Consider the following 25,296-nt stretch of genomic DNA (forward strand, 5'->3'; position numbering starts at 1 on the left):
GCTCTAACTGCTGTTTTCTGATATATATATAATGAAAACGATACAATACTATATTTTTGTAACCTCCCTATACATATATGTTGTACTGTCCTTAATTACTACTGTTGGTGATATTCACTGTCACTGCATTTTCCACCTTGTTTCTTTCAATAAAAAAAAAGATTGAATTAAAAATGGCTGCTGGCACAGCTTGCTCATGTCGTCGGGGATTGTCAGGCCCCAAAAAAGGAGGAACTGGAAATGGCAGTTGGCACAGCTTGGTCTCAATGTCAGGGATAGTCAGGCCCCAGTAAGAAAAAGAAAATGGAAACAGCAGTTGGCAAAGCTTGATCATGATGTCAGGCATAGTCAAGCCCAAGTAACAAACTAAGTCGGAGAAGGGCACAGAAGCAGCTAATGAAGGAAACCACCATCTTGTCATGATTAATCTTGGGCAAGACTTTTACTAGCAGTAGTACAGGTTCTCTGAGTGATGTCGGGTAGTGAAGAGTGAGGAAACTAAGTGTAGCTTATGGTCTGTAGCAAGGAGGAGGAGGAGGTAGCTTTGTGAGAAGTAGGAGGAATAGGAAGTAGGAGTAGGAAGTAGTAGCAGGAAGTAGGAGGAATAGGAAGTAGTAGCAGGAAGTAGGAGGAATAGGAAGTAGGAGCAGGAAGTAGGAGCAGGAAGTAGGAGCAGGAAGTAGGAAGACCAATGCTGAAGTGTCGTTAGGTGGAGATCTTAGGCCAGAAATCACACCAATAATCAAACTACATTTTTTTATTTTTGGCAAAGTTTATAGAAACATAGCACTAGAATACGGAGATAATTTATAAACCCCCACCCCCCACACACAGGGTCCGTGTCTTTTAAAAAGAAGGAATCCCGGGATACTATTAAGGTCAAGAAGCTATGCAAGACCCCATCATTCTGAAGACCAATCATGCTTACCATAAGAATGTCCGCCCATCCAGATGGAGGGGCTCCTTGTTCTGGGCAGCCAGTGCGGGTGGGTGGGGTGCGTGTGTTGGGTGGGATCGGCTCCTAGTTGGCTTGCACCTCCTGCTATCATAAGATGAGGCGTTAGGTCTCCCGGACAGCCACCAGAAGGATGAATCCTGGCAAATTCCACCAGGTCCTTGTTTTCCCTAAAATGAAGGAGATGAAATTAGTGCAGCACAAACAATGTAGAGAGTCAGGACTATAGCCACACTTTGGTAAGAGCCAATAATATTTGGAAGCAATGCAACCAGTATGAGCGTTGACCATAACCAAGCAGAAAAAGTCTTTAGTCAGCAATCGTGAAGCCCCCGACAAGACAGGAAGTCATGATGAGGATTTCGGATCATAGGCTATCCCAGGAACAGAGTAGCTATTCCATTCATGTATCTGTGCCATGAGCAGTTTGGACAAGGGTATGTAGACCCTCTTCACCACCCATTGCTCGCCATCACACTTGCCAGCTGAGCTGCAGGTTTGGGGCAACAGCAGGGCAAGCAAGCAACCTTTGTGACCTGCGGAGAGCGGCAACCCATTACAGCCAATCAGAATTCATCACCGCTGCGTCCGGAACCATCAATCTTCGTGTCTAACAACACTTACTGCATTAGGAGGTCTCTTCCCGGGATACCCAGCCTCTCATCGCACAAGCGGCTCCGTTCTTCTTCAGCATCCAGGTCGATGACATGCATGGGTCGGCCAGAACCTACTGGCGAGATACAATGGTGTCAGCCCAGAAATTGAACCAACTTTATGTTTTATATAAAACAGCAAAAAAAAGTTTTTAATTTTCTACCTGTGGAACCCAGATATAGTCACTCATGCTATCCTTCCATGATGAGTAGCGGGTTCTGCTTGCTGAAGATAACATGATACACTCAATTTCTTTTTACTTCTAATCAAATCAGACCCACTAATCCCCCCCTAGAGGTCACCACAGGGTTAATATTTTGACTCAGAGGTCTCACCAGCCAGCTAGACTAGGAAGCCTTCAGCTGGAAGCCGTGTCTCACTGGGAGAGCGGCCCAGAGGTTTTCTAATGAAAGCCATGTGTTATAAGCGAGCCAACGGCTTCTGGTAACCCCGGATATTGTTACCTTGCCAACTTCTACACCCCCCCTCCACAGCTCCCCCAAACCACATGGTGACATCACTCTCTTCACACATCAGACGGGAAGCGCTCACGCCTCCTCGCACTCACACAATGCTTCCTGCCGATGAAATCCACTCTGCAAATTCTGATTTAACAGGTTTCTCTACATAGCCATGGCACCCTGGCTCCCGAAACGGTTGGCGGTCCAAACTTCCATGTGCCAACCGAAGCATCACCCACCTGACACATACATACATACATACATACTGGTGGAGCTGCCTTCAGAATAGCGAGAAAGGGCCCCCGAATAAAGAATTGATGTACACAAGTCTTTGGGGATGGAGGATTAAAGTTGCTTATTATGTCTACGCTTTCTGACCAAAGGAGGTCCCAATGGTAGTATCTGCTGGCACCACTCATATCTACCACCTCCTCTTCCAAAAAAAGGTCATGCCAAGCTTTCATATATTGGTGCACTTGCCAACTGATGGCGGTAGGCGCAGACAGGCAGATCATAGAAGTCTAAGCCCTTGTACACACGGTCGGACATTCTGACAACCAAATCCGTTGGATTTTGTCCGAAACTGTTGCATACACACGGTCGGACAAAGTTGTTGGAAAATCCGATTGTACATAATGTGATGACGTTATTTCATTACAACGGGACTACGTTCAGGCTAGTAGCCAATAGCTTTGGTCTAGGAATTTGATCTGAGCATGCGTGGCACTTTGTCCGTCGGCGTAGGCTACACATGATCGGAGTATGTCCAATCGGAGCATGTTGTCGGAAAATTTTATAGACAAGTTGGAAAACTTGGTCCGTCGGATATTCCGACGGAGACAGTCCGATGGAGACCACACACAGTCGGATAATCTGACAATACGGTCCGATCGGGCACATTCCGTCGGAATCTCCGACCGTGTGTACAAGGGCTTAGATATATTGTATATTGTTTATAATGGATCAATGTCTATGGCACAGACAGGTGGGGGTCTCAGCTTTGGTTATGTCAACAGACTCTTGGCAACCTTCTGGAATCAGTGAAGACCACAATTTATTACAGCGCTTTGCTTCTTTAGCTGCAGATTACTACTTTCTTTTGAAATGCAACAATGCTAAATATAAAATGGTATTTCAGAAAGTTTCAACAAAATGGAGCCTTGCCCAGTTGCATATTTTGGAATCACCAGGAGGTCCAGGCCAGTGTTTCGTAAACTTTATACAGTCATGATACTCTATAAAACCCATGTAAAATCTTGAAGCACCACCGTCTAAAATGGAGGTACCCTGTCTTATCATAAGCCCCCTCCATTCACATTAAAGTCCTCAGCCCCCTTTACCTCAGGGACCTTCCTTTCAGTCTTCACCAGAGAGTGGCTATGGCAGTAGGCTAAATGGGTATAGACAGAAGCAGACTTCCATCCCCTTCTAAATGCTGGGGCAGCCTTAATACCGCCCACCCTGAATTAGCTTAATGCATTTACATGGTACTGGTGGCCAGCCGGCCTTCACAAAGGAAACTCACGATGCTGTGGATAACTACAGGACACAGGTGTGGCACCCCTAACAAGTCCAAACGGCACCCCTGGGTGGCATAGCACCATTATTGAGAAATGCTGGTTCCGGCAGCAGCGGCAGAAAGACACTGGTACAGATGACCTTCAAACGTGACCTTATACCACCTTGAACCAGCAATTTTCACTTGGGGTTCCTTCAGAGGTTTCTAGGGGTTCCATGAGCTGTGGCTGAGTAACTTCACACATGATGGTGCCTGGATAGTTCCAGGTACAACACCACAGTGACTGTATCGGCACATGTGCTGTCCACGTCATCTAGTGACGAAACGGAGCGTGTGGCGTGTTTAATAATGAGATTCTGATACAATGTTGCTGAGGTCACTACAAACATTCTTGGGATTCCCACCAAAAAAAAAAAGATAATCATGAGTATTCAATACACACCTTTCTGCCCCATGTTATTCCTGTTTTGTCGACTTGACCCCGTGCCCATAAGCAGACTCGTGACGGCCACTGGTGTCTTTCTGCCGTGCTACAGCCACAGCGATGCCAACTGGCGCTGCCGGACTTCTCCTTCCCCGTGAGAGGTCTCATTCTCCCGGCTCCTGGCACAATCCATCCTTTCTTGCTCGGGCTGGCACTTGTTGTTGCCGTGGAACTTGTTTTCTTGATGAGAGCAGCTGGTCTTCATGTTCCCCAAACCCACAAAAGGCGTCCGCCTGCCCCACGATAAGTGCTTGGTTGCTGTATTTCAGCAGGTTTTTCATGGCAGACACCTCGTCTGTGGGCCCCTGCATCTCCTGGGGCAGAGAAGGACCGGGAGTCATTAGCGCAGCTTGCTGTAAACTTGTGCTGAAGGGATCCAGGTAAGAAGTTCTTCCGGTCTTCACCGATGGAAATGGATGGCTCCGTCCACGGCGACAGGTGAGGTCCGTTGTAGCCCAAGGAGGCGAGGTCGATGGTTTTCCTCTTGCCTTCTTGGTTGCCTCCCTGTTGCTCCCCATCAGACGGCCGGTGCTGCTGGTGCCGGATCCGGGCCACTTTTTGGTGGCCGTGCACCTGGGAGTCCTTGGTGGGCCGGTCTAAAGTGCAGAAGGACTGGCTAGTTTTAATGCAGTGGGAATCCTGGTTATTGGGGCGAGGACAGTCTTGTGAAGCCGGCATCTCCAAGTACGCAGCCTTCTCAATGCTCCTCTGCATAGCGGCCTCCGAACCTCCGCTATTTAGGAACTCGAAATTTTTGATCCTGACGGCTGTGTTCTGCGGCCACTCCGGCCTCCTCTCCCCTTTGGCCACCTCGGCTTTAAGGTGGGAGAACGTGTTTGTGTAAGACCCGGAAGAGGGGGGGTGGTGGTGGTCAGTGTTCATTTTCGTGCCCCTTGTCCTTTCCCTCCCCCCCTCTGTCTAAATGGCAGCCCTCTGGGGTCACCTGAAAAGGCGGCTTTTGTCGGTGAAGTGCCCCACGGAAGGCACGAACGTGGGCCTGCCCATCTTGAGCTCCCTGCCGGACTTATCCTGCAGGGAGCACACAACGTCCGAGTTGGAATGAAGCTGCAGACAGGGAAGGAGCTGGTGGAGGTGTTAAGCGGGGCAGGAATGCTGGGGAGACTGGATGGGACAGTGTAGGACACAGAATGGTGAAGCATTTGCCTCCTCTCTAGGCACTCGCTGTAAGGTTGCTGAGGCTCGTGTTGGGGATACGACCGGTCGGACCTCATAACTTCTTTGGCACATCGATTCTGGCTACCTTGGCGAGGCATCCCCGCCCCAACGGTGCAGCTCGACAACAACGCTTTGCTGGGGTCCCCCGTTTTAGCACCTTTGAGGTCATCAGGCAAGAGTTTAAATGCTTGGTCCGGTTGTCACACGATCCCCTCTGATGCATGTCCTCCTTGCAGTGGCTGTCCATGGTCATGGGCATCACTGCCTTATGCCTTTCCTTGCCTTCCTCCTCCAGGTGCCGATCTTTCAAGTCCCCTTTGCCCACCTTCTCTTTGTTCATGTCCGAGCCCCCCATATATCGCTCATTGTCCTTTGCACCCTTCTGGAGGTGGCTGTTCTCTCTGTCCGCTGCATGAGCCAATGGGGTGGGCCCGGGGCAGCCCGGGCGATGCTGGGGAAGTTGTGGTTGGCAGAGAGGAGCGTGGGTTGTGGGGGAAGGTTCCGCAAATAGAAGTTATCTGGAATGAAGAAAGAAAATGATTACATACAGGAAATGATTGGAACATTAGATAGAACAAGGACTGAACTTTTCTACATGATCACCAAAAGTATTTGTTTATTTCCGTAAATTTGTTTTCGGAATTAGTTTAATTTGGAGTTCGAAACCATTCTTCGAACTCCATTCGATATCGAATATATTCTATTTGTAGATCGAATTTTTGGAAGATGGTTATATCCTTCATTTCATTTTATTCTATTGTTTTTTCGATTTTATTCCTCTCTATTTAAAATTATTTCTATTTGAATTTATTCTATTTGAATTCCGGAAGATAATATTCTATTGTTTATTCTATTCCATTTCAAATTTATTTTGATTTATAATGTGAATTTAGGAAGGTGGATATATTCTATTGTATTCTATTCTTTTCTATTTTATTTGAATTAAAAAAAATTCTATTTGAAACTTGAATTTCAAAAGATGGTTATATTCTATTCTATTTTCTTCTCTTCCCTGAAATTCAGATGGTTTATAGATGATGGTGTAGGAGGGTGTAGGGGGGGAGGTCATTATGGATGATGGTGGGAGGTCATTATTTATGGATGATGGTGTTGGGGGGTGGGGGTGCCACAGTTTAGGGATGATGGTGTCGAAGGGGGGGGGGGGGGGTGGTAGTTATTGTTTATGTATGATGGTGTGGGGAGTCATTGTTTATGGATAATGCTGTAGGGGGGTGTAGGGGGAGGTCACTGTTTATGGATGATGCTGTAGGGGGGGAGGTCATTGTTTATGGATAATGCTGTGGGGGGAGGGGGGGGTCATTGTTTATGGATGATGGTGTAGGGCATGGGTGTTCAACCTGTGGTCCTCCAGCTGTTTCAGAACTACAAATCCCATGAGGCATTGCAAGGCTGACAGTTGCAAGGTTGACTCCCAAAGGCAGAGGTATGATGGGACTTGTAGTTCGCAAATAGCTGGAGGGCCACAGGTTGCGCACCAGTGGTGGTAGGGGGAGGTCACCGTTTATGGACGATGGTGTAAAGGGGGGGGGTCATTGTTTATGATGATGGTGTTGGAGGAGGGGAGGTCATTTTTTATGGATGGTGCAGGTGAGCTGTTAACTTTCACTGCCATTAACAGTAGTGCTTTTGCACAAAGGCCCCTCCCTCCCCCCTATTCAGAAGACATCTCTGCTTGGAGGACAGAATTCTGGGAGCTTCCAGTGAAGGCCGCTCTCTCCATCTCTGCACTAAGCAGGAAGGACTTTGCTGACAACATGCTTTTTTCCAGGTCAATGACTATCTAGGCGGTGAAGCCAAAATTAGGATGGCGGCCCATCTTTATCCGTGAGATTCGGTCAGGAGGAGATCTGCGGAAGGGAAGGAGATCGATCAGCTGAAACATTGCATCTTCATCAGCAGATCCCGTGTGATGCCGAATGGAATCCTGAGAATTATTTTTTTCCAAAAATTATATCAATTTAGCCCTTCCTGCTCTGCATTGCATTAGGTTATATGCCATATAGATGGCCACATTTTTAATTTAGTATATTTGTATTTTATTATTACTATTTTATTAAGTTTTTTTTTTTTTTTTTTTTTTTATAATGGGTCACATTACCAATAAATAAAAAAAAAAAAAAAAAAAAAAAAACAAACAAACACAAGCACCTAGAAATGATAGTAAAGGGATACATTGTATTTATTAAGTACATTGTAGAGAAATCCCTGGACTAGTGTCCTCACTGGAAGATTTAGAGCGCAAATTCCCCCAAAGTGAGGAAATCCCAGAACTGGTGTCCCCATTGGAAGATTTCCCTTTGTTCCTCATCTGGTGACAACCAAAAAATGTGAAATTTACTTTCACTTTTGGTTTTTAAATGGTAAAAACAGGAGAAAAATAGTTAATCAGGTTGAAAAAAATTAAATAAAAAAAAAAAAAAAAAAAGACACAAGACCATCTAGTTCAACCATAAAATAAATAGAGCGGGTCTGGTCCAGTGGTGGCTGGTAGTACATATTTGGGGAGGGGGGGCGGGAAACAACCCACCTGGCCCCGCCGCCCCCCCTTCAGATTTTCTCATTCACACCCAATCGATTTTCTGCGTGAAACTTGACGCACCAAAATGTTCAATAAGCAAAATCCCATTCATTTCATTGGCTACTGTTCCCATCTGAGCGTTTTGTCACTTGAAACGAAATGCCCGTCACTCAAATGAGCTTCCTTTTCGGCCGATTACAAGCGTTTTTTTGGCTCCATAGACTTCAATAGAAACGCTTGACTTGAGCGATTTACGAGGAGAGTTCTCTGTTCAAGTAGCAGCTCTCCACCCCCAATTTCCTCTCCCCCCCCCCCCCCGCCCCGGTGCTTTCTATTGAGCTGAGCAAAAAACGCCTGAAGCTCTTAAAAAACTTGTAATACGCTTCTAATTTAACAATTAAAAAAAATGCTTGTAAAAAGCTGCAAACACGCTTTAGGCGCCATTCACACCAAAATCGCTGTGATTCCAGATCGCTGAAAGGCCACGTTTGCGATGCCCTTACTCCTTAATGGCACCCCAATCACGCCGCGATTTTGCTGCGCACTGCAAATCACAACACGTGACGCTTGTTGCACAAAAAGGAACATGAGCTTAGTTTTTTGGGCGACAGCGCCTCTGCGATTCTCCGCAATTGCAGCACGTTTTACCTTGCAACCGCAGCGCCATTGTGACGCCATTAGTTGCAAGTAATTCGTAGATTAGTCGCAAACATGCCCCCGCGTTTTAACAGCGATTTGAAATTCACGGAGCGGAAGTCGCAGCGATTCCAAAACGCTGCAAAAACGCGGGACACGTTTGGCAAAGTCATTAATTCTTAATGGCACCGCCGAACCGTGCCGCGGTTGTCACGCAGTAAAAATAGCGCTGCAAAAGTTCAACACTTGACGCTCACAAAAAAAAAAGGAAACACGAGCTTTGGTTTGGGGCGAAAGCATGACGCGCCGCGATTTGCAGCAAAAAATAAATAAAATCGTGGCACGATTGGGGTGCCGTTAGAAGTAAACCATTTCCCGCTTTTTGAGGCGTTGTGAAGTCACGGGTGGAATTATTGTGGCGATTCCACCCGCGATCAGCTGTCAATGGAGCCTTAATTAAAATAAAATAAATCGCTACGCTCCAGTGTGACAACAACCTTAGAAAATGGAACAAACGTTTTGAAAAATGAAAAAATAAATAAAAATCTGCACGTGTTCGTCCAGCGTAAATCTGTTTCTTTAGGATTCGGTTTGTTTTTTCTGTCTGTTTATTTCCTCTTTTGGATTTGTTTGTCACACATGAAAGGGGGGAGGGGAAATCGGTGCGCGGGGTGCAGCAGAGCACTTTGCCACTTCCACGGATTAGATCAAAGCCACAATATTGTGAAAGCTGAGAGGCCATTAGCGGAGGTCTCTGTCAGTGCAGCAGCGCAGGGGGCGGAGTCGGCTCAGCGTCTCCCAGAAACCAGCCGCCGGGGGGGGGGGGGGGGGGGTCACCCACTGCTTGGATTTCACTGGGGGTGGGGGGGGGGGGTGTCACACCACCTGTTTGTCTCCGACAGTCAAAAATACGACATTTAATGGAGACAAATGGAAATCCCGGAGTCAGGAGGGAGACAGACGGGTATTGGGTTGGCATGGGCGATGGAAGGGGGGCGCGTTGCCAACCCGTTAGACTATATATGGATACAAAAGTATGAATACGGCGTTCTTCATCTCCAGATTTAGAAAGTCGTCTTCCCGTCTTGAATCGCCTCCCCAGAGAGTCCAACACCAACAAGAGACCGATTGGATGCGTAGCAGTTCACTTGCTTGGGGGGGGGGGGGGTGCATTTTATTTTATTTTTTTAGGATTAACGCAAAATTCAGGTCGGAGAAGGCCGCGCTCAATTGTCATCCTGACATCAGGAAGCGACACGGGAGACCGACCACTGCAGGAGTGCCCGAGTTGACAAAAACAGAAGACTTTCACCACTGACTACTTGGCAACGGGCACCAAACTAACCACAGCATGCGCCCAGTTCCCGGCAGACTCCCGATGAAGTGCGCTCTACACCCGTAGTGCATGTTGCGGTGGCCCGTGGCGTGTGCGTTTTCTGTGCATCGTGTGTAGGGGCAGCCCTACGCGCAAGAAACGTGCAATAGAAGTCACTGACTATTTTGCAAAATCGTGCCGTGGCACCGTGCTCGCACATGCAAAAAAACACACGACCAGATACATAGTGGGTGCCATGAAGCATTAACTTTGCGCGTCTGTTAAAGGGCTACGCGTTTGTGTGTTGGGAAAGCGTGTACGTTCCCGACACACACAAAGTGAGAACATAGCTTTACCATAAGCTTCCTATAAGGGGCAGGAAGAACCGGTGATCATGCGATTGGCTGTTCCAGTGGGTCACATGATCAGGAGCCGGTCCCGCCCAGTTACCAGCGCCAGGACAAGGTCATCTAGAGCCCAATGCGAACATGCCAAATTGCAACGACCACTATCTATCTATCTATATCATTTTTACATGTAGGAGAGAAATGTCAGGATTGGCCAGGATGTGTCGGTAAAGCCCGCCCTTTTACCACCACCATATGCGATCAGCAAGGGGTTAAACGAGGAGAGTTGGGCTTTGTTGTCGTTCCATAACTAGTCCCAGAACTGCCAAAGACGTCAGTGCCCCCCCACCACCCCCCCCCCTCCTGCCCGGTGCCGTTCCCGGGTTATTCTGAGTCGTTTTTCGCACTTTCACGCTTTTTCTTCTTCGTTTATTTAAAGACCAAAAAACTCCCCGCTGTGTCAGATTTTCCTGACGCCGCCAAAGATTTCGCATAGACGCTGCCAGGATGTGTTTTTTGGGTGCCAAAAACGGGTCAAAAAAAAAAAGAAAAAAAAAGAAAAAAGGGAGGGAATGCTGGGAGATAATAAAAAGACAGAAAATAACCCAATACAGAGATAAGAGATAACGGGTGTCAGGACTGTGCGGGGGGGGGGGGGGGGGGGTGACGACATCAGCATCCAATCACAAGATGAACTTTCGCTATAGGAGGAAGGAAAACCTCTCAGATGGAGCCGATCTCATTTCCTGGCTGGAGGACAACCAGCATCATCTAGCACTTTCCTCCCCAGGCTGACTACCCCCCTGGCCTTGCCCTTTTCATTCATTGGATTCCTGTTTTGGCAATCAAGGGAGGCTCAGCATCATATATTGGGCGATACCTAGGTGAATTCAACCTACCTAGGAACGTCCACTCCTCCAGGGACTGTCAACCCCCCTTCAAGGCATTTTGATATTTGCATAACTCTCCGAAAGCCACCCCACTGCTTGCGTCAGCCTTGTGAGACGAGTACTGAGGCCGGGTACTGTGATGTTTTCAGGAAGCCATGTACAGCCCCCCCCCCCCCGCCAGCCCCTCCCACCAGACATGATCTGCCTGCATTGCCTAGAGAAGCACAGAGACCCAGTGATGACATCACAATGTCGGTGTTATAGCAGAAGACGAAAAAGTTTTATTTAAAATTATTTCCTGTCACCGTGACAACTCAAAGAAAAAAAGGGGATGAATAAGACAGTTGGGCCCCCGTCAAGAGGTCTGCAGTGTGAATGGCAGTATGGGAAATCCGTGCTGCATTTCGTGTCCGTCAACCAGCCTTCAGCTTTATTGTAAAAGGCAAAGAGCATGGTTCCAAGTGGAGAAATCCCCTGCAACCCAAAGCATTTCTCTGGCTGATGAGTTTTTCTTTAGGTGGTGCCATCTAGAGGCAACAGGGGGTAATGCCAACATCTTGTGTCTAAATACCAATGTGGGTGCAAATCAGTGCAGCAATCTGTATTACCAAACCCCCATGGTGGTCTGGATAATAGTGGGGTGGCTATAGACGGACGGGGGGGGGGGGGTACGTTTAAAGATCATCCCAAGGTTGAGCCAAAATATTCCTCTTCGTCTTGCTACAACAACTACCACTCATTTTGCACATCAAGAACTTCCTCTCCGATCTTAAAAACAAAGGACAGAAAGCAAAATAGGACAGAAAAACAAATAAAATAAAAAATGCAAAAAAGGAACAAAAACAAATAAACACGCAAAATTTAGCAAATCCTATAAAAAAAAATAAATAAAAAAAAAAAAACTGTAAAATGGATTAAAAACACAACTAGGAGCTCTCTCCTGTTCGATAAACTGCACCCCACCGCCCTTCGCCCCCTCCAACGACTTCCCCCACAAGACTTGCCTTTTTGGGATTCGTAGAAGCGGTGCTGTCCGTACAGAACATTGCCGTTCCCGTGGTCCAAGTGGCTCATGGGTAGGAAAGTGGAGAACCGGGGATAACCTGGAAGGCAAAGAGACAAACATTAGGAAAGATTTTTTTGTTTGTTTTTTGTTATTTAATAAGAATGTTATTTGGCTCCCACGGCTCTATTGCTCATTTATCTGCTTCTTTTAAAGCCCTGATGAAGTGGGGTGAGCCCCTGAAACATGTTGTCTTTAGCTTCTTGATGTGAGGAAAAAAAATAATTAATTGGATAGACTTGATTTGTGGAGCTCCCATCATTTTATTCATTACACCTACACAAAGAAGAATTTTACATTTTAGGACCTGTGTGCGCCCACGCCTCCTCTGTCAGCGATATGGGCGGGCTGGTAGAATACGTACAGGATCTGCTCCAGTAGATCTGGTCATTTGTATTTAGCCACTCCCCCCCACATCCAAACTAAAACATAATAGTTACATAGTTATTAATCTGAAATTGTTAATATGGTTCTTTAGTCTAGGGTGCGATTGAGCACATGTGCGTTCCCGTGTACCGCAGCTCCCATTTCAGTGGGCTGTCCTGTGTGCAAGAAATTCTCAAAAGTCCCCGACCCTTTCCTTAAATCGCTGCTCAGAAAGCGCTGAAACTACAGACAGCCAGGCAAATGGCATTCTCCAAAGGTGCTGCGCTGATTCAACGGAAGGCGATGTTTGGGATTTCTCAAAAAACTCAAACCACCCCCGGCCCCCCCCCCCCCACCAAAAAGGAAAATCCCAGTCCAATGCCTTGATCTAACTGGCTAGGAGATTCTAGGGTGGGGGCTGGGCGAGGGCTTGTACACCTATAAAGGGTCCATAGAAGGCCAGCACAGCGGTGGAGGAGCCCTGGGGGGGTCAGTAGAAGGTTACACGTGGGGAGGGGGCTGGAATTTACTGACTGATGTTTACTTAAATCAAAAGCTAGTAAAAGTCTTTTAACAAGAAACAATTAAAAAAAGGGAGACACAGCTGGAAGAATTTACCAGGTCTGCTCTTTTCCCAATCTCCTCCAAGAGACAAATATTGCGGCTCGGGTCAAGGAGATTCTTTCCCCCACCCCCCCCCCCCCCCCCCCACCCCACACAGAGAGAGGAGAGACTCCTACCCAGACAGACAATGGTCAACCAGGGCAACAGGAGACCATTCTAATATTAAAAAGGGCCAGACCGGCAAGACTGATGAGGAAGATGCTTGAGATAAACTACCTGGCCTTCTCTCATCAGAGATCCCCGAGATCTCAGGTCTGTACACCCGCTGTGCCCATTATGAGGGGTTCCCACCATCCCTGTGCTGAGTTCCGGGGTCTGTACACCCGCTGTGCCCATTATGAGGGGTTCCCACTATCCCCTGTGCTGAGTTGCCGGGTCTGTACACCCACTGTGCCCATTATGAGGAGTTCCCACCATCCCTGTGCTGAGTTCATGGGTCTGTACACCTGCTGTGCCCATTAGGAGTTCCCACCATCCCTGTGCTGAGTTCTCGGGTCTGTACACCCGCTGTGCCCATTAGGAGTTCCCACCATCCCTGTGCTGAGTTGGCGGGTCTGTACACCCGCTGTGCCCATTATGAGGGGTTCCCACCATCCTGTGCTGAGTTCCGGGGTCTGTACACCCGCTGTGCCCATTATGAGGGGTTCCCACCATCCCCTGTGCTGAGTTCCGGGGTCTGTACACCCGCTGTGCCCATTATGAGGGGTTCCCACCATCCCTGTGCTGAGTTCCGGGGTCTGTACACCCGCTGTGCCCATTATGAGGGGTTCCCACCATCCTGTGCTGAGTACCTGGGTCTGTACACCCGCTGTGCCCATTATTGAGGGTTTCCCACCATCCCTGTGCTGAGTTCGCGGGTCTTTACACCCGCTGTGCCCATTATGAGGGGTTCCACCATCCCTGTGCTGAGTTCCTGGGTCTGTACACCCGCTGTGCCCATTATGAGGGGTTCCCACCATCCCTGTGCTGCATTCTCAGGTCTGTATACCTGCTGTGCCCATTATGAGGAGTTCCCACCATCCCTGTGCTGAGTTCCGGGTCTGTACACCCGCTGTGCCCATTATGAGGGGTTTCCACCATCCCCTGTGCTGAGTTCCCGGGTCTGTACACCCGCTGTGCCCATTATGAGGGGTTCCCACCATCCCTGTGCTGAGTTCCTGGGTCTGTACACCCGCTGTGCCCATTATGAGGGGTTCCCACCATCCCTGTGTGCTGAGTTTGCGGGTCTGTACACCCGCTGTGCCCATTATGAGGGGTTCCCACCATCCCTGTGCTGAGTTCCTGGGTCTGTACACCCGCTGTGCCCATTATGAGGGGTTCCCACCATCCTGTGCTGAGTTCCCGGGTCTGTACACCCGCTGTGCCCATTATGAGGGGTTCCCACCATCCCTGTGCTGAGTTCCTGGGTCTGTACACCCGCTGTGCCCATTATGAGGGGTTCCCACCATCCCTGTGCTGAGTTCCCGAGGTCTGTACACCCGCTGTGCCCATTATGAGGGGTTCCCACCATCCCTGTGCTGAGTTCCCAGGTCTGTACACCCGCTGTGCCCATTATGAGGGTTTCCCACCATCCCTGTGCTGAGTTCCCAGGTCTGTACACCTGCTGTGCCCATTATGAGGGTTCCCACCGATCCCTGTTGAATTATTTTTATCACAGCATGCATCAGGAGGTGCTGAAAAACATGGGCGGGAACATATGAATGAAGTAAAGAAACCCTATTGGAGGATCCCAGATATAAGAAGCTAGCAGCTGACTACACCCACCAGGTTCCACCTATAACGAAAATATCACCGTTAGGTGGAGTAACCCTTTAAAATGACATACATCGTATGGGATTTCACCCTCTGAGGCTGCTGTGAGCTGCACTGTGCACTACCGACACACAGCCCCCAATTTCTGGAGCCCGTCGCTCTTCGGGAAGAGATCACTCAATCAATGGTAGACGGGCGCTCAGAAAAGCATCAGAATAGGATTGGAATGAAAAAATAAAAAAAAACTGCTGCAGAAAGCGCGCTTGCCCTTTAAAGGTCTCGGAGCAGCGGAGCCGTTGCTAAGCGTCAGTCCCCGAGCGCCCGCCGCGCTGCTGATCCAATCTCCCGGTGAAACGCGCCGTGCATATCTTAGGAGACACTTTCACTCGATCTCTCTGCAATTATTCCGCAGGATCAATAAGCAGACTTATAAATTTACAGTCGACGTGAGCAGCAATATTTAATGTCTGGCAGCGATAAATTCCGATCGTGCTGAAGTCATTGGACACACATGGAAAGACTCGAGGGGCAAGGCCATCCGCAGCCACATCTGGACGGTTACAGCCATAGGGGAGAACATCCCCCCCCCCACCCCCATCTCTCATCAGAACAATCTCCAGCTCTTATAGGAACGTTTACCATAAAGTAGCTTTCATTACATTCTTGCTGTACCATATTTCCACTCCCTGATCCGTTCAAATGAACAAGCCAAAAAAAGTATCTGGGATTGACCTGAATTCTTATTTAGAATAATGAGTGGGGGGGGGGGGGGGGGGGGTGGGGGGGTGTTCTAAGGGGGATAGGGGACTTTGCAGCAGATGTGGTGGATAAGGTTTCTGGGAGGAGTTGGGGGTCATTCCATGAGCCTGGGAGGCTGAAAAGCACTAGGGGACGCCACCACACGGGACACTAAGGGGGGGGGGGCGCCGTTCAAGGTAGGAGAGCACTAAGGAGACAGTAAAAGGACTAGGGCACACCGAGGTGCAGGAACTAAGGTCTTCTGGGGGGGAGACCAATGTGGGTTGGAGGGGCACTGCAGGTGGTTATTGGAAGTTGAGGGCACTACAGGAGCTGGGAAGAAGTGTAGTAAGGTTAGGGGATCTGCAGCTTCCTGGAGTCCCAAGAAGAGGGTGGCAAAAGCCCAGCAGCCCGTTGGTTGAGAACCACTGCTGACACCAAGCAAGGACTTCCTCCAATAGGGACCCAATAAGTCAATCAAAAAATACAAAAAGAGAGCCAACGAGGATGGCTGAGAAAGTCTAAAATATTTTGATTAGCTACATCACATGCCAACACATTTCAGGAAAAATACCCCTTCATCAGGGCTATAAAACAAAAGGGTATAGTTATCACAAGTAAAATATTAGAGAGCTAAACAACCATTAAAAATTAAACATACATACACATAATATAAATATATATATATATATATATATATATATATATATATATATATATATATATATATACACACATATATATATATATATATATATATATATATATATATATATATATATATATATATATATATATACACACACATACATACACACACACATACATATACATATACACACACACACACACACACATATATATACATATCCCCCTTAATTATTTGATCTTTGGGTCATAATAAAAGGATAACGATTTATTGTAGTCCTGATGATTTAAATTATGTTACATAATAGCCAATGGCAACAAATGGAAAACAGACTGAACGCAATAAAAAACGTGTTTCAATTAGTTTTTTTGGGAGGAGACTGAGGGAATGCTTCCTCCTGCCTGCAGACTGATGACATCATCTTAGCTTAGGCATGCCACTGGGGGAGTGGAGACTGCTGCAGGCAGGAGGAAGCATTTCCTCAGTCTCCCCCTCCCCCAGTGGCATGCCTAAGCTAAGATGCTGTCATCAGTCTGCTGCAGGCAGGAAGCATTTCCTCAGTCTCCCCCTCCCCCAGTGGCATGCCTAAGCTAAGATGCTGTCATCAGTCTGCTGCAGGCAGGAGGAAGCCTTTCCTCAGACTGATGACATCATCTTAGCTTAGGCATGCTACTGGGGGAGGGGAGTCTGAGGAAATGCTTCCTCCTGCCAGCAGACTGAGGACATCATCTTAGCTTAGGAAAAGTCACTGGGAAGAGGGGAGACTGCGGGAATGCTCCCTCCTGCCTGCAGCAGACTAATATTAATCTAGGGAAAGACACTGACTGGAGCTCAGGGACGTTTTTTTTATTTTATGTTAAAAGGTGGAACTTTTCTGATGATTCTGTTCTGCATATTGTGACCTTACTGACAGGTCCTCTTTAAGAAGGGGGGTAATTTTTCTGATACAAAATAAGTTTTCTGACAGTCCAGTAAAGGACGCTGCTGCTTAATGCTGACCATTTATAAATAAACATATGAATATAAAAACACAAATAAGTACATAAACATAAAAAAAAAAAACACAAATTACATAAACATATACAAACAGAAAGCATAAATCAGTGATCAGAGCGATGACGTCACCTCCTCACTAATAATAATAATAATGAGGAACCACCAAGCACAGGGCCGCGATCGCCATGAACATCCCGACTCCCGCGATCCCGTGCGGCCCGAGGAGATTTCATCCACATTTTTTTTTCCCCCGCGTCATACTTCATTTTTAATCACACCGCAATTACTGCGACGAGTGTTTATGGCTTTAATCAGAACCCCGAAGCGCCACTTCTCAGCTCTGCGCCGGCCCAGCCAGTAAAGGGTTACCTGGGGGGACAGTTAAGGAATTTTGATTGTTTGGAAGTTTAATTAAAAAATTTTTTTTTTCAAGGCCTGAAGACAGGAGGGGGGGGGGGGGGGAGGGGGATGGATAATCAGCACAGAGGCATGAAGGATGGCGGGGGAGGGCACAGCTGATGAGTGAGCGGGAGGGGGGGGCGATGACTAGAATAATAAAAATTAGACCATCATTGTTGCCCCCCTTTCAAAAATAAGGCCAAATCCTGGAGCCTCCTTGCTCACTTCCAATACATCAAGGCCACAGGCGGGAACGAGCCACGCATGCTCACATTTTTAGTATCAAGATCTCCATTGCTGATGCCACTTGCCCATCATTATCCTTCCATAGTGCTGCCCCCCCCGCCCCTTGCCAGGTGAACGCTCACCTGACCGTGGGCGCAGTTGGCTCAGTCACAGCCACCTTAAAGTCCCGTTGATCCTGCCGGTGGATCCACCATTTCGCCACTTCCTGTAACAGGGCGACAACGCTGCCTACTCCGCAGTGAAATTACACATCAGCGTTGTCACCCTGTGGTGTGGGCAGAGTAGTTTAAAACCTTTTAAAAAAAAAGGTAAAAGCAAAGATTTGGGGTCTTTTTAACCCCCAAATCTCTCAATAAAGAGAACCGGTCAGTATTATTTCGATTATAAGGGATGTTTACATTCCCTGCAATAGGAATAAAAGTGATTAAAAAATAAAATAAAAGGACAGTGTAAAAAAAAAAAAAAAAAAAAAAAAAAAAAAAAATGAGTGAAAGTGAAGAAAAAAAATAAATAAAAAAAAAAAAAAAATTTAGGAGCGGCTCCATCCCTCCGCTCACACGCTTCTGCCAACACATACGCAAACCGCACAAGCATATGTAAATGGTGTTCAAACCACACATGTGAGGTATCGCTACAATCGTTAGAGCAAGAGCAATAATTCTACTACAGGACCTCCTCAGTAACGCTAATCTGGTAACCTGCAAAAAAATTAAAAATTGAAAGCATCACCTATGGAGATTTTTAAAGTAACGTAATTTGTCGCCATTCCACAATTAGGTGCAATTTTAAAGCGCAACATCCAAAAAAAAAATAAAAATTCAAGTGCATTTTTTCCCCCCAAGAAAATTGCATTTGAAAGACCACTGCACAAATATTGCAATTTTCTTCTCCAGGGTCTCTTCCAAATAAAAAGAATTTTTATATATATATATATATATATATATATATATATATATATATATATATATATATATATATATAATATATATATATATATATATATATATATATATATATATATATATATATATATATATATATAACATATACATACATACATACATACATACATATACATACACACCCATTTTGGGAAGAGATCCTGGAGAAAAAAATAAAATTAAAAAAACATTTTAAAATTATATATACGTTTGGGAAATTCCAATTAAGTTTCTAGCAAAAAAAATAAAAATAAATACTAAAATGTAAAACTTTTAGGCAAAAAGTTCTAGAAAATCTCTGGTCTTCAAGTAGTCTATGTATGTGTGTGTTATTTTTAATTGTGTGGAAACACATTGGTAAACATAGTTGATCGATGAAAACAAAATATAGAGATTTTTTAAAAATATTATTTAATTTTCCCTCATTTTTTAGTGGTTACCCTGTAGCAGGATTACACACAGGACTCTATATGCAGCTTCTATTGTTGCAATGTTTCCATATTATGGACAATGCAGCGCCTTGAAGTGCATTGAACCTTCAGGCTGGGTTCACATGCGAATTGGATGTGGGTTTCTCCGCATTCAATTCACACGACAGGAGATTGTGACCAGCTCCCTGAGGAGCCGGTTCACATATCTCCACTGCTGCAGAGGAACGCTGTGCATCTTTCGCTTCCGTTTCCGGGCCGAATCCAGGCATAAAATCCGGGCCGATTCATCCCTCAAATTGAGAAGAGGGCGCACCGGACCCCCTTTTGCGAGCCGCCTCTGTCCGAGGTGTGAAGCCAGCTTCATTGCATCGCTCAAGCCTTGAGACCTCTAACCGTTCGTTTAGGCCAGACGACCATGTGCGACACATTGAGCGTACAACTGATAATGAAGATTGGCCAGCACAGTACAGACAGGGTTAATTATGGCAAACTTCCCCAGCCCCCGCCCCACCTTGACATTCCAAGAGCTGGGTAGGATTTTTGCTGGTTTGCAGTAAGAGGTGAGCAGCAATTTTTTTCGATCATTTTTCTGTAGGCCGGGCGATGTGATTGGGACGCGGTCAGGAACAGAAAGCGGTTACGCCAATTCGACTGCAAAAGCTGGAAATGCACTTTAAAGAATAAAAAAACAAACAATGTTTAATGTCAGGCGACTGAAGGCCCGGCGGCCTCTCCGCAGCAGCGAGGAGGTTAAATGAGAAGGAGCCAAGGATGCAATCCAGCCCGGCGATGGCTGAAGAACACAAAGTGAGTGCTTGAGACTGGCGGCTGTTTTGGCAGAGAGATGAAAGGTAGCGCCAGGTATTCCTTGACACCCAGCCCCACAGGAGATCCCGGGAGGGGGAGGCGGGGTGCCACTCAGGCAGATTCCTGGTTTATAAATACATAGGGCGAGGGAGGGAGGGGAACACACTGGCACCCAGACACACAATGCTTGTTGGACACCTTCGCTGCCAGAGGGCGCGTGGCCTGGGTCAGGAGCCAAGAGCGGCGGCCATCTTTTCCTGTCTGCGTCATGCCACCGTGTAGTAACAAAAAAAAAAAAAAAAACACACTCTCTAGCTGTTCCACTATCACTGGGACGGACCAACCTTAGAACCCGCCAAGGGAGGAGGGCGGCTCACAGCATTCCGCTTTACTCATACTGGATCGCCCCCCCCCCCCCAAAATTATTGTGTAGCTGATGAAAACATTTTTATTCAAATTCCATTGATATCTACATGGCCATCGAAACCTGTCCTACCTGCAGGGTGACAACGCTACTGCGCAACTTCACCGCCAACAAACAGCGTTGTCACGTTACAGGAAGAGGAAAAACATTGCTGGCAGGATCAACAGATAATAAAACAGAGGAGACAAAAAAAAAAAAAAAAAAAAACACACCACATCAGAGCCTCCCCCCTTGCATCCGGGGTCCCCATCAGAGACTCCGCCAGGCATCAGGGTCCCCCATCAGAGACTCCGACAGGCATCAGGGTCCGCCATCAGAGACTCCGACAGGCATCAGGGTCCGCCATCAGAGACTCCGACAGGCATCAGGGTCCACCATCAGAGACTCCGACAGGCATCAGGGTCCACCATCAGAGACTCCGACAGGCATCAGGGTCCACCATCAGAGACTCCGACAGGCATCAGGGTCCACCATCAGAGACTCCGACAGGCATCAGGGTCCACCATCAGAGACTCCGACAGGCATCAGGGTCCCCATCAGAGACTCCGACAGGCATCAGGGTCCCCATCAGAGACTCCGACAGGCATCAGGGTCCCCATCAGAGACTCCACCAGGCATCAGGGTCCCCATCAGAGACTCCACCAGGCATCAGGGTCCCATCAGAGAACCCCCTTGCATCAGGGTCCCCATCAGAGAACACCCTTGCATCAGGGTCCCCATCAGAGCCCCCCCCCCCCCACCCCCATCAAACCCCACACATCAAGGTACCCTTACATCACCAGAGCCCCCCTTACATAAGAGCCCCATCAGAGCCCCCTCATATCAGGATCCTCATCAGTGCCCCTCTCTTGCATCAGGGGTCCCCATCTGTGTGCCCCCTTACATTTTGGCCCCTGTCAGAGTTCCCGCACACTATCAGGGCCCATCGGAGCACCTCTTACATCAGAGACCCCCATCAAACCCCCCACACATCAGGGTCCCCATCAGAGTTCCCCCTTACATCAGAGGGATGACTAAAATCTTGCAGCGGGCCAGGTCTGGCCCCGGGGGCCGTAGTTTGGGGACCGCTGCTCTAGGATACAAAGTAACACAATCCTAAGAGGAAAAAAAAAAAAAAAAAAAAAGGATTCAGCAGGTTTTTCACAGGGCTTCAGGAAAGGGTAAAAGCCTTTCTCCAATTAGAATTTTAAGATGGAGTTTTTTTGGAAGATATCCCACTGGGGATGGAGGAGGATTTATCATCCCGTAAAAAAAAAAAAAAAAATATTAATTAAAATTCAAAAGATCAAAATCTCTCTCCTTAGAAAAAAAGTGAAAGTGAGGATTTTATTGAAGTCATGGGGGATGGGTGTGGGGGATGGGGGAGGGGCACTTTATTCACGGTTGGGGCTGCGCTTCGCCCCACCCGGTTTCTGAGCACACAAATTGTTGTTCCGGAGTTCCAAAACCCAACCCGGTCACAGATGAGCAAAGCTGGGATCGCTTATCGCAGACTCAGTGTCAACAACATCTGTCCGTGGGCTCCGCAACATCTGCCAGGGCGCTTCTTCCCACCGACCTCCGACACACCCCCAACATCCTTCTGGCTGCAGACGCCGTTAACTCCCGCCGCGCTGGAGGCAAGGAAGGTCTGACATAACCCGCCGACCACCAATGACGTCACATGACCAATTATTATTTTTATCATCCCAATAATAGAAAATTTGAATAAAACATGAGGCTGTTTCAGGCCTCTGTACTATGAGGAGCCGTGCGCTCAGGAAGAGTCCGACGCATGGAGACCCAAGCGGTCGCTCGACGCATTTCGCTATCGCTCTCCATCAGGATTGGACGGAATTCTTGGTTACACGGGGAGTTTGCACATTCTCGCCGTGTTTGGGCGCATTTCCCCAGAGTGCTCCAGGCTCCTTACACCTCCCATACCGGTTACATGATCACCATGACAAGACGAATGGGTGGAGCCCTCCCTCAGGAAAGGGGCGGGGCTGACGGAGTGGTTCAGTGTATCCCTCAAAAGCACAGAATAATAATTTATGTAAATGTTGCAGGCGATGGATGTTCCCGGCACTTAAAGAACCCGGATCTCCGCCTAACAGTAAAACCATAGTCCAGGCCCAATGGGGGGGGGGGCACTGGAACTGTTCAAGTAAGTACATCACGGCTGGGGAAGGGTGTGTCCACTTAGACTGCCGGACTTTTGGGAAGAAAAAGTCTGCTGGAGCCCATGTGCAGGTGACAACCACATCCTCAATTACTCACAGGTGTCACAGGGACAGGAAATGAGGGAAAATTTCCCTAATGGAAATACAAAACCCAATATAAAATGTACAAAAAAAAATAAAAAAAAACACACAATACACAGAAAATATATATTTTGAGCATATATTTATAGTGTGACTGCAGTTGGATTTTGATAAACTTTATGGTGGTCCCTTTAACGGCTGGCGGAGATACAAACGGTCATTGTGTAACAGCGCCGGTGACAAAAGAGGAAGCGGGCAGCCACACGTCTCCAGCCGGCACGTGCATATCCAATTGTGCGCGAGGCTGGGGAAGCGCTGCCCTTTAATCAGGCAGCTGGCACGGAGCTTACAAGACTTTTAGGTCAAAAACTCGACAGGGTTAAAAGAAAGGGAGAAAAAAAAAAATCCCCTGCCAGTTTGGCTGGCAGCGCCGGGTGGCGTGGAAGGCCGGGCGGCAGGAAGCGCTCGCTGGGAACGGATTCGCAGCAGATGTGAGGGCTGATCTGTAACTCTACGAGCCTGCGAAGGGTGTGTGAAAGAGGTGGGAGGAATGGAGCTGCAGGATATGAACACAGACACCAAAATAAAAAAATAATAAAAACTGGGATTGCTCATCCTTCCAAAAAAATCCCAATGTTATGCCTTGTAATGGAACGCAGGTGGGGGACAAAACAGAGCGCCGCTCCTTCCCTAAAAGGCACAGTCCACCAAGAACTGCTGTGGGGGGAAATAAGCTGGAAGATTTCCTAATGAGGGCAGAGGGGATAGACGGGGGGGGGGGGGGGGGCAGAAGGTGGCAACCAGGAGAGTAGGGGGTCCCAGGAGAGGGGGGCCCAAAAAGGTGGGGGGCGACGAGAAGACGGGAACAGAGGAGGGGGGGGGGAAAGAATGGAGAAGACTGGAACCAAGGAGGGGGGGGGAAGACGAGAACCAAGGAGGGGGGGGCGAGAAGATGGGAACCCAGGGGGGGGGGGGGGGGCGAGAATTTTTCAGCAAAGGACAGGAAATGCAAGTTGATCCTGCCATAAATGCAGCATGCTTCTCATTTCAAAAGCAGTCAAGTCTAGTCTGGGTGACAACAACAGTTCCCTCTATAGAGGGATTTGTATAAAAAAAAAAAAAAAAAAAAAAAAAAAAAAAAAGGAAGAATGAAAAAAGTTCTGATAACCCGTTTCCCCTACATGTTCGAGAAGGTTTAAAGCTACCAGCTCTCAGCATCATGGATTGGTTTTTCTCTAAGTAAAGACGACTAAATTTCGAATAATCACCCTTCTCCAGTGAAGGCTGCATAAAGGTCCAGTCCCAACTTGGAAACCAAATGCTCTTGAGGCAGGTAAGAAAGACAAAAACTCAGACATACACAACCATTACATTCTAGATGTGACCCTCTACAATGCAACAGAGGTCTTCGTGGCTTGTAATAAATGCCCTTCCGATTTCCCATTTTGCCCAGTGCTCTGTAGCTACCATCATGAATTGGCTTTCGTCACGCGAAACTGAATTCGGATAACCATTGGCCTCTATAAGCCAAGACTAATAAAAGCCAAATACACACATATATGACCATTACAGTCTTGGTGTGACCCTCTACAATGCAGCTGAGGTCTTTGCACCCCATCTTTATAAAAATGTCCTTACAATTACCATTTTTTCCCCCCTGAGCTTCTAAGCAGCTCTGAAGCTACCAGCCCTCACCATCATGGACTGGCCTTGAGGACACCATGAACTGGCTTCTTTAAGCGATAAAGACCATCTTTGGATATCCGTGGTCTGGCCTTCAGAGAAGCTCTGAAGCTACCAGCGCCTCAGTATCACGGACTGGGCTTGAGGACACCATGAACTGGCTTCTTTAAGCAATAAAGACCAGCTTTGGACCGGCCTTCTAAGAAGCTCTGAAGCTACCAGCCCCTCAGTATCATTGACTGGCCTTGAGGACACCATGAACTGGCTTCTTTAAGCGATAAAGACCAGCTTTGTATATCCGTGGTCTGGCCTTCTAAGAAGCTCTGAAGCTACCAGCCCCTCAGTATCATTGACTGGCCTTGAGGACACCATGAACTGGCTTCTTTAAGCGATAAAGACCAGCTTTGGATATCCGTGGTCTGGCCTTCAAAGAAGCTCTGAAGCTACCAGCCCCTCAGTATCATGGACTGGGCTTGAGGACACCATGAACTGGCTTCTTTAAGCAAGAAAGACCAGCTTTGGATAACGGTGGACAGCCTTGAGGACACCATGGCCCAGTCTTGGCAAGACCAGCTTTGCACAACCGTTGGCCTCCAGTGAAGAGCATGTAAAAAGGTTCAGTCCAAACTTAAGGCAGGTTAAAGGAAATCAAACAGCACTCAGGCTACCGCTACTTGGACCCTTAATAAAACAGTTGGCCGCTGCGCGTTAGTAGGCAATTGGGGTCGGCAAGTGTAAACAGAGCAGACGGGCCAACCTAGAAAACAGGTGGTAAGCCGGGCTGCCCGGGAAGGAGGTCTGAGCGGGGCATTTAAGGACATTGCCAACAAGTATTAGAAATTACAAAAAAAACAAAAACGCTAAACTCTCTACATTCTAGACGGTCAACAAACATAATAAAGACGCAAAAAGTCAACCACAACGCAAGCGTAAACCAAGGATCAGATAGAAGTGATAA

At 47.5% G+C, this 25,296-nt stretch overlaps 1 protein-coding gene across 1 annotated transcript in view; it reads right to left on the reverse strand.

Moving 5' to 3' along the window:
* BAHCC1 (BAH domain and coiled-coil containing 1) overlaps nt 1–25,296 on the reverse strand; it is a gene marked incomplete in the record, with an annotated part of 167,156 nt that overhangs the window by 55,938 nt on the left and 85,922 nt on the right. The window contains 14 exon segments of the mRNA XM_077458706.1: nt 929–1,125; nt 1,580–1,685; nt 4,032–4,077; nt 4,079–4,146; nt 4,149–4,305; nt 4,307–4,459; nt 4,461–4,955; nt 4,957–5,027; nt 5,030–5,152; nt 5,155–5,398; nt 5,401–5,656; nt 5,658–5,677; nt 5,679–5,767; nt 11,981–12,079. Coding sequence (XP_077314832.1) covers nt 929–1,125; nt 1,580–1,685; nt 4,032–4,077; nt 4,079–4,146; nt 4,149–4,305; nt 4,307–4,459; nt 4,461–4,955; nt 4,957–5,027; nt 5,030–5,152; nt 5,155–5,398; nt 5,401–5,656; nt 5,658–5,677; nt 5,679–5,767; nt 11,981–12,079 — 2,124 coding nt within the window.

The sequence above is a fragment of the Lithobates pipiens genome, unplaced genomic scaffold, assembly GCF_037356315.1.
Source record: "Lithobates pipiens isolate NorthernLeopardFrog02 unplaced genomic scaffold, aLitPip1_a1.2 Scaffold_28, whole genome shotgun sequence".
NCBI lineage: Eukaryota > Metazoa > Chordata > Amphibia > Anura > Ranidae > Lithobates > Lithobates pipiens.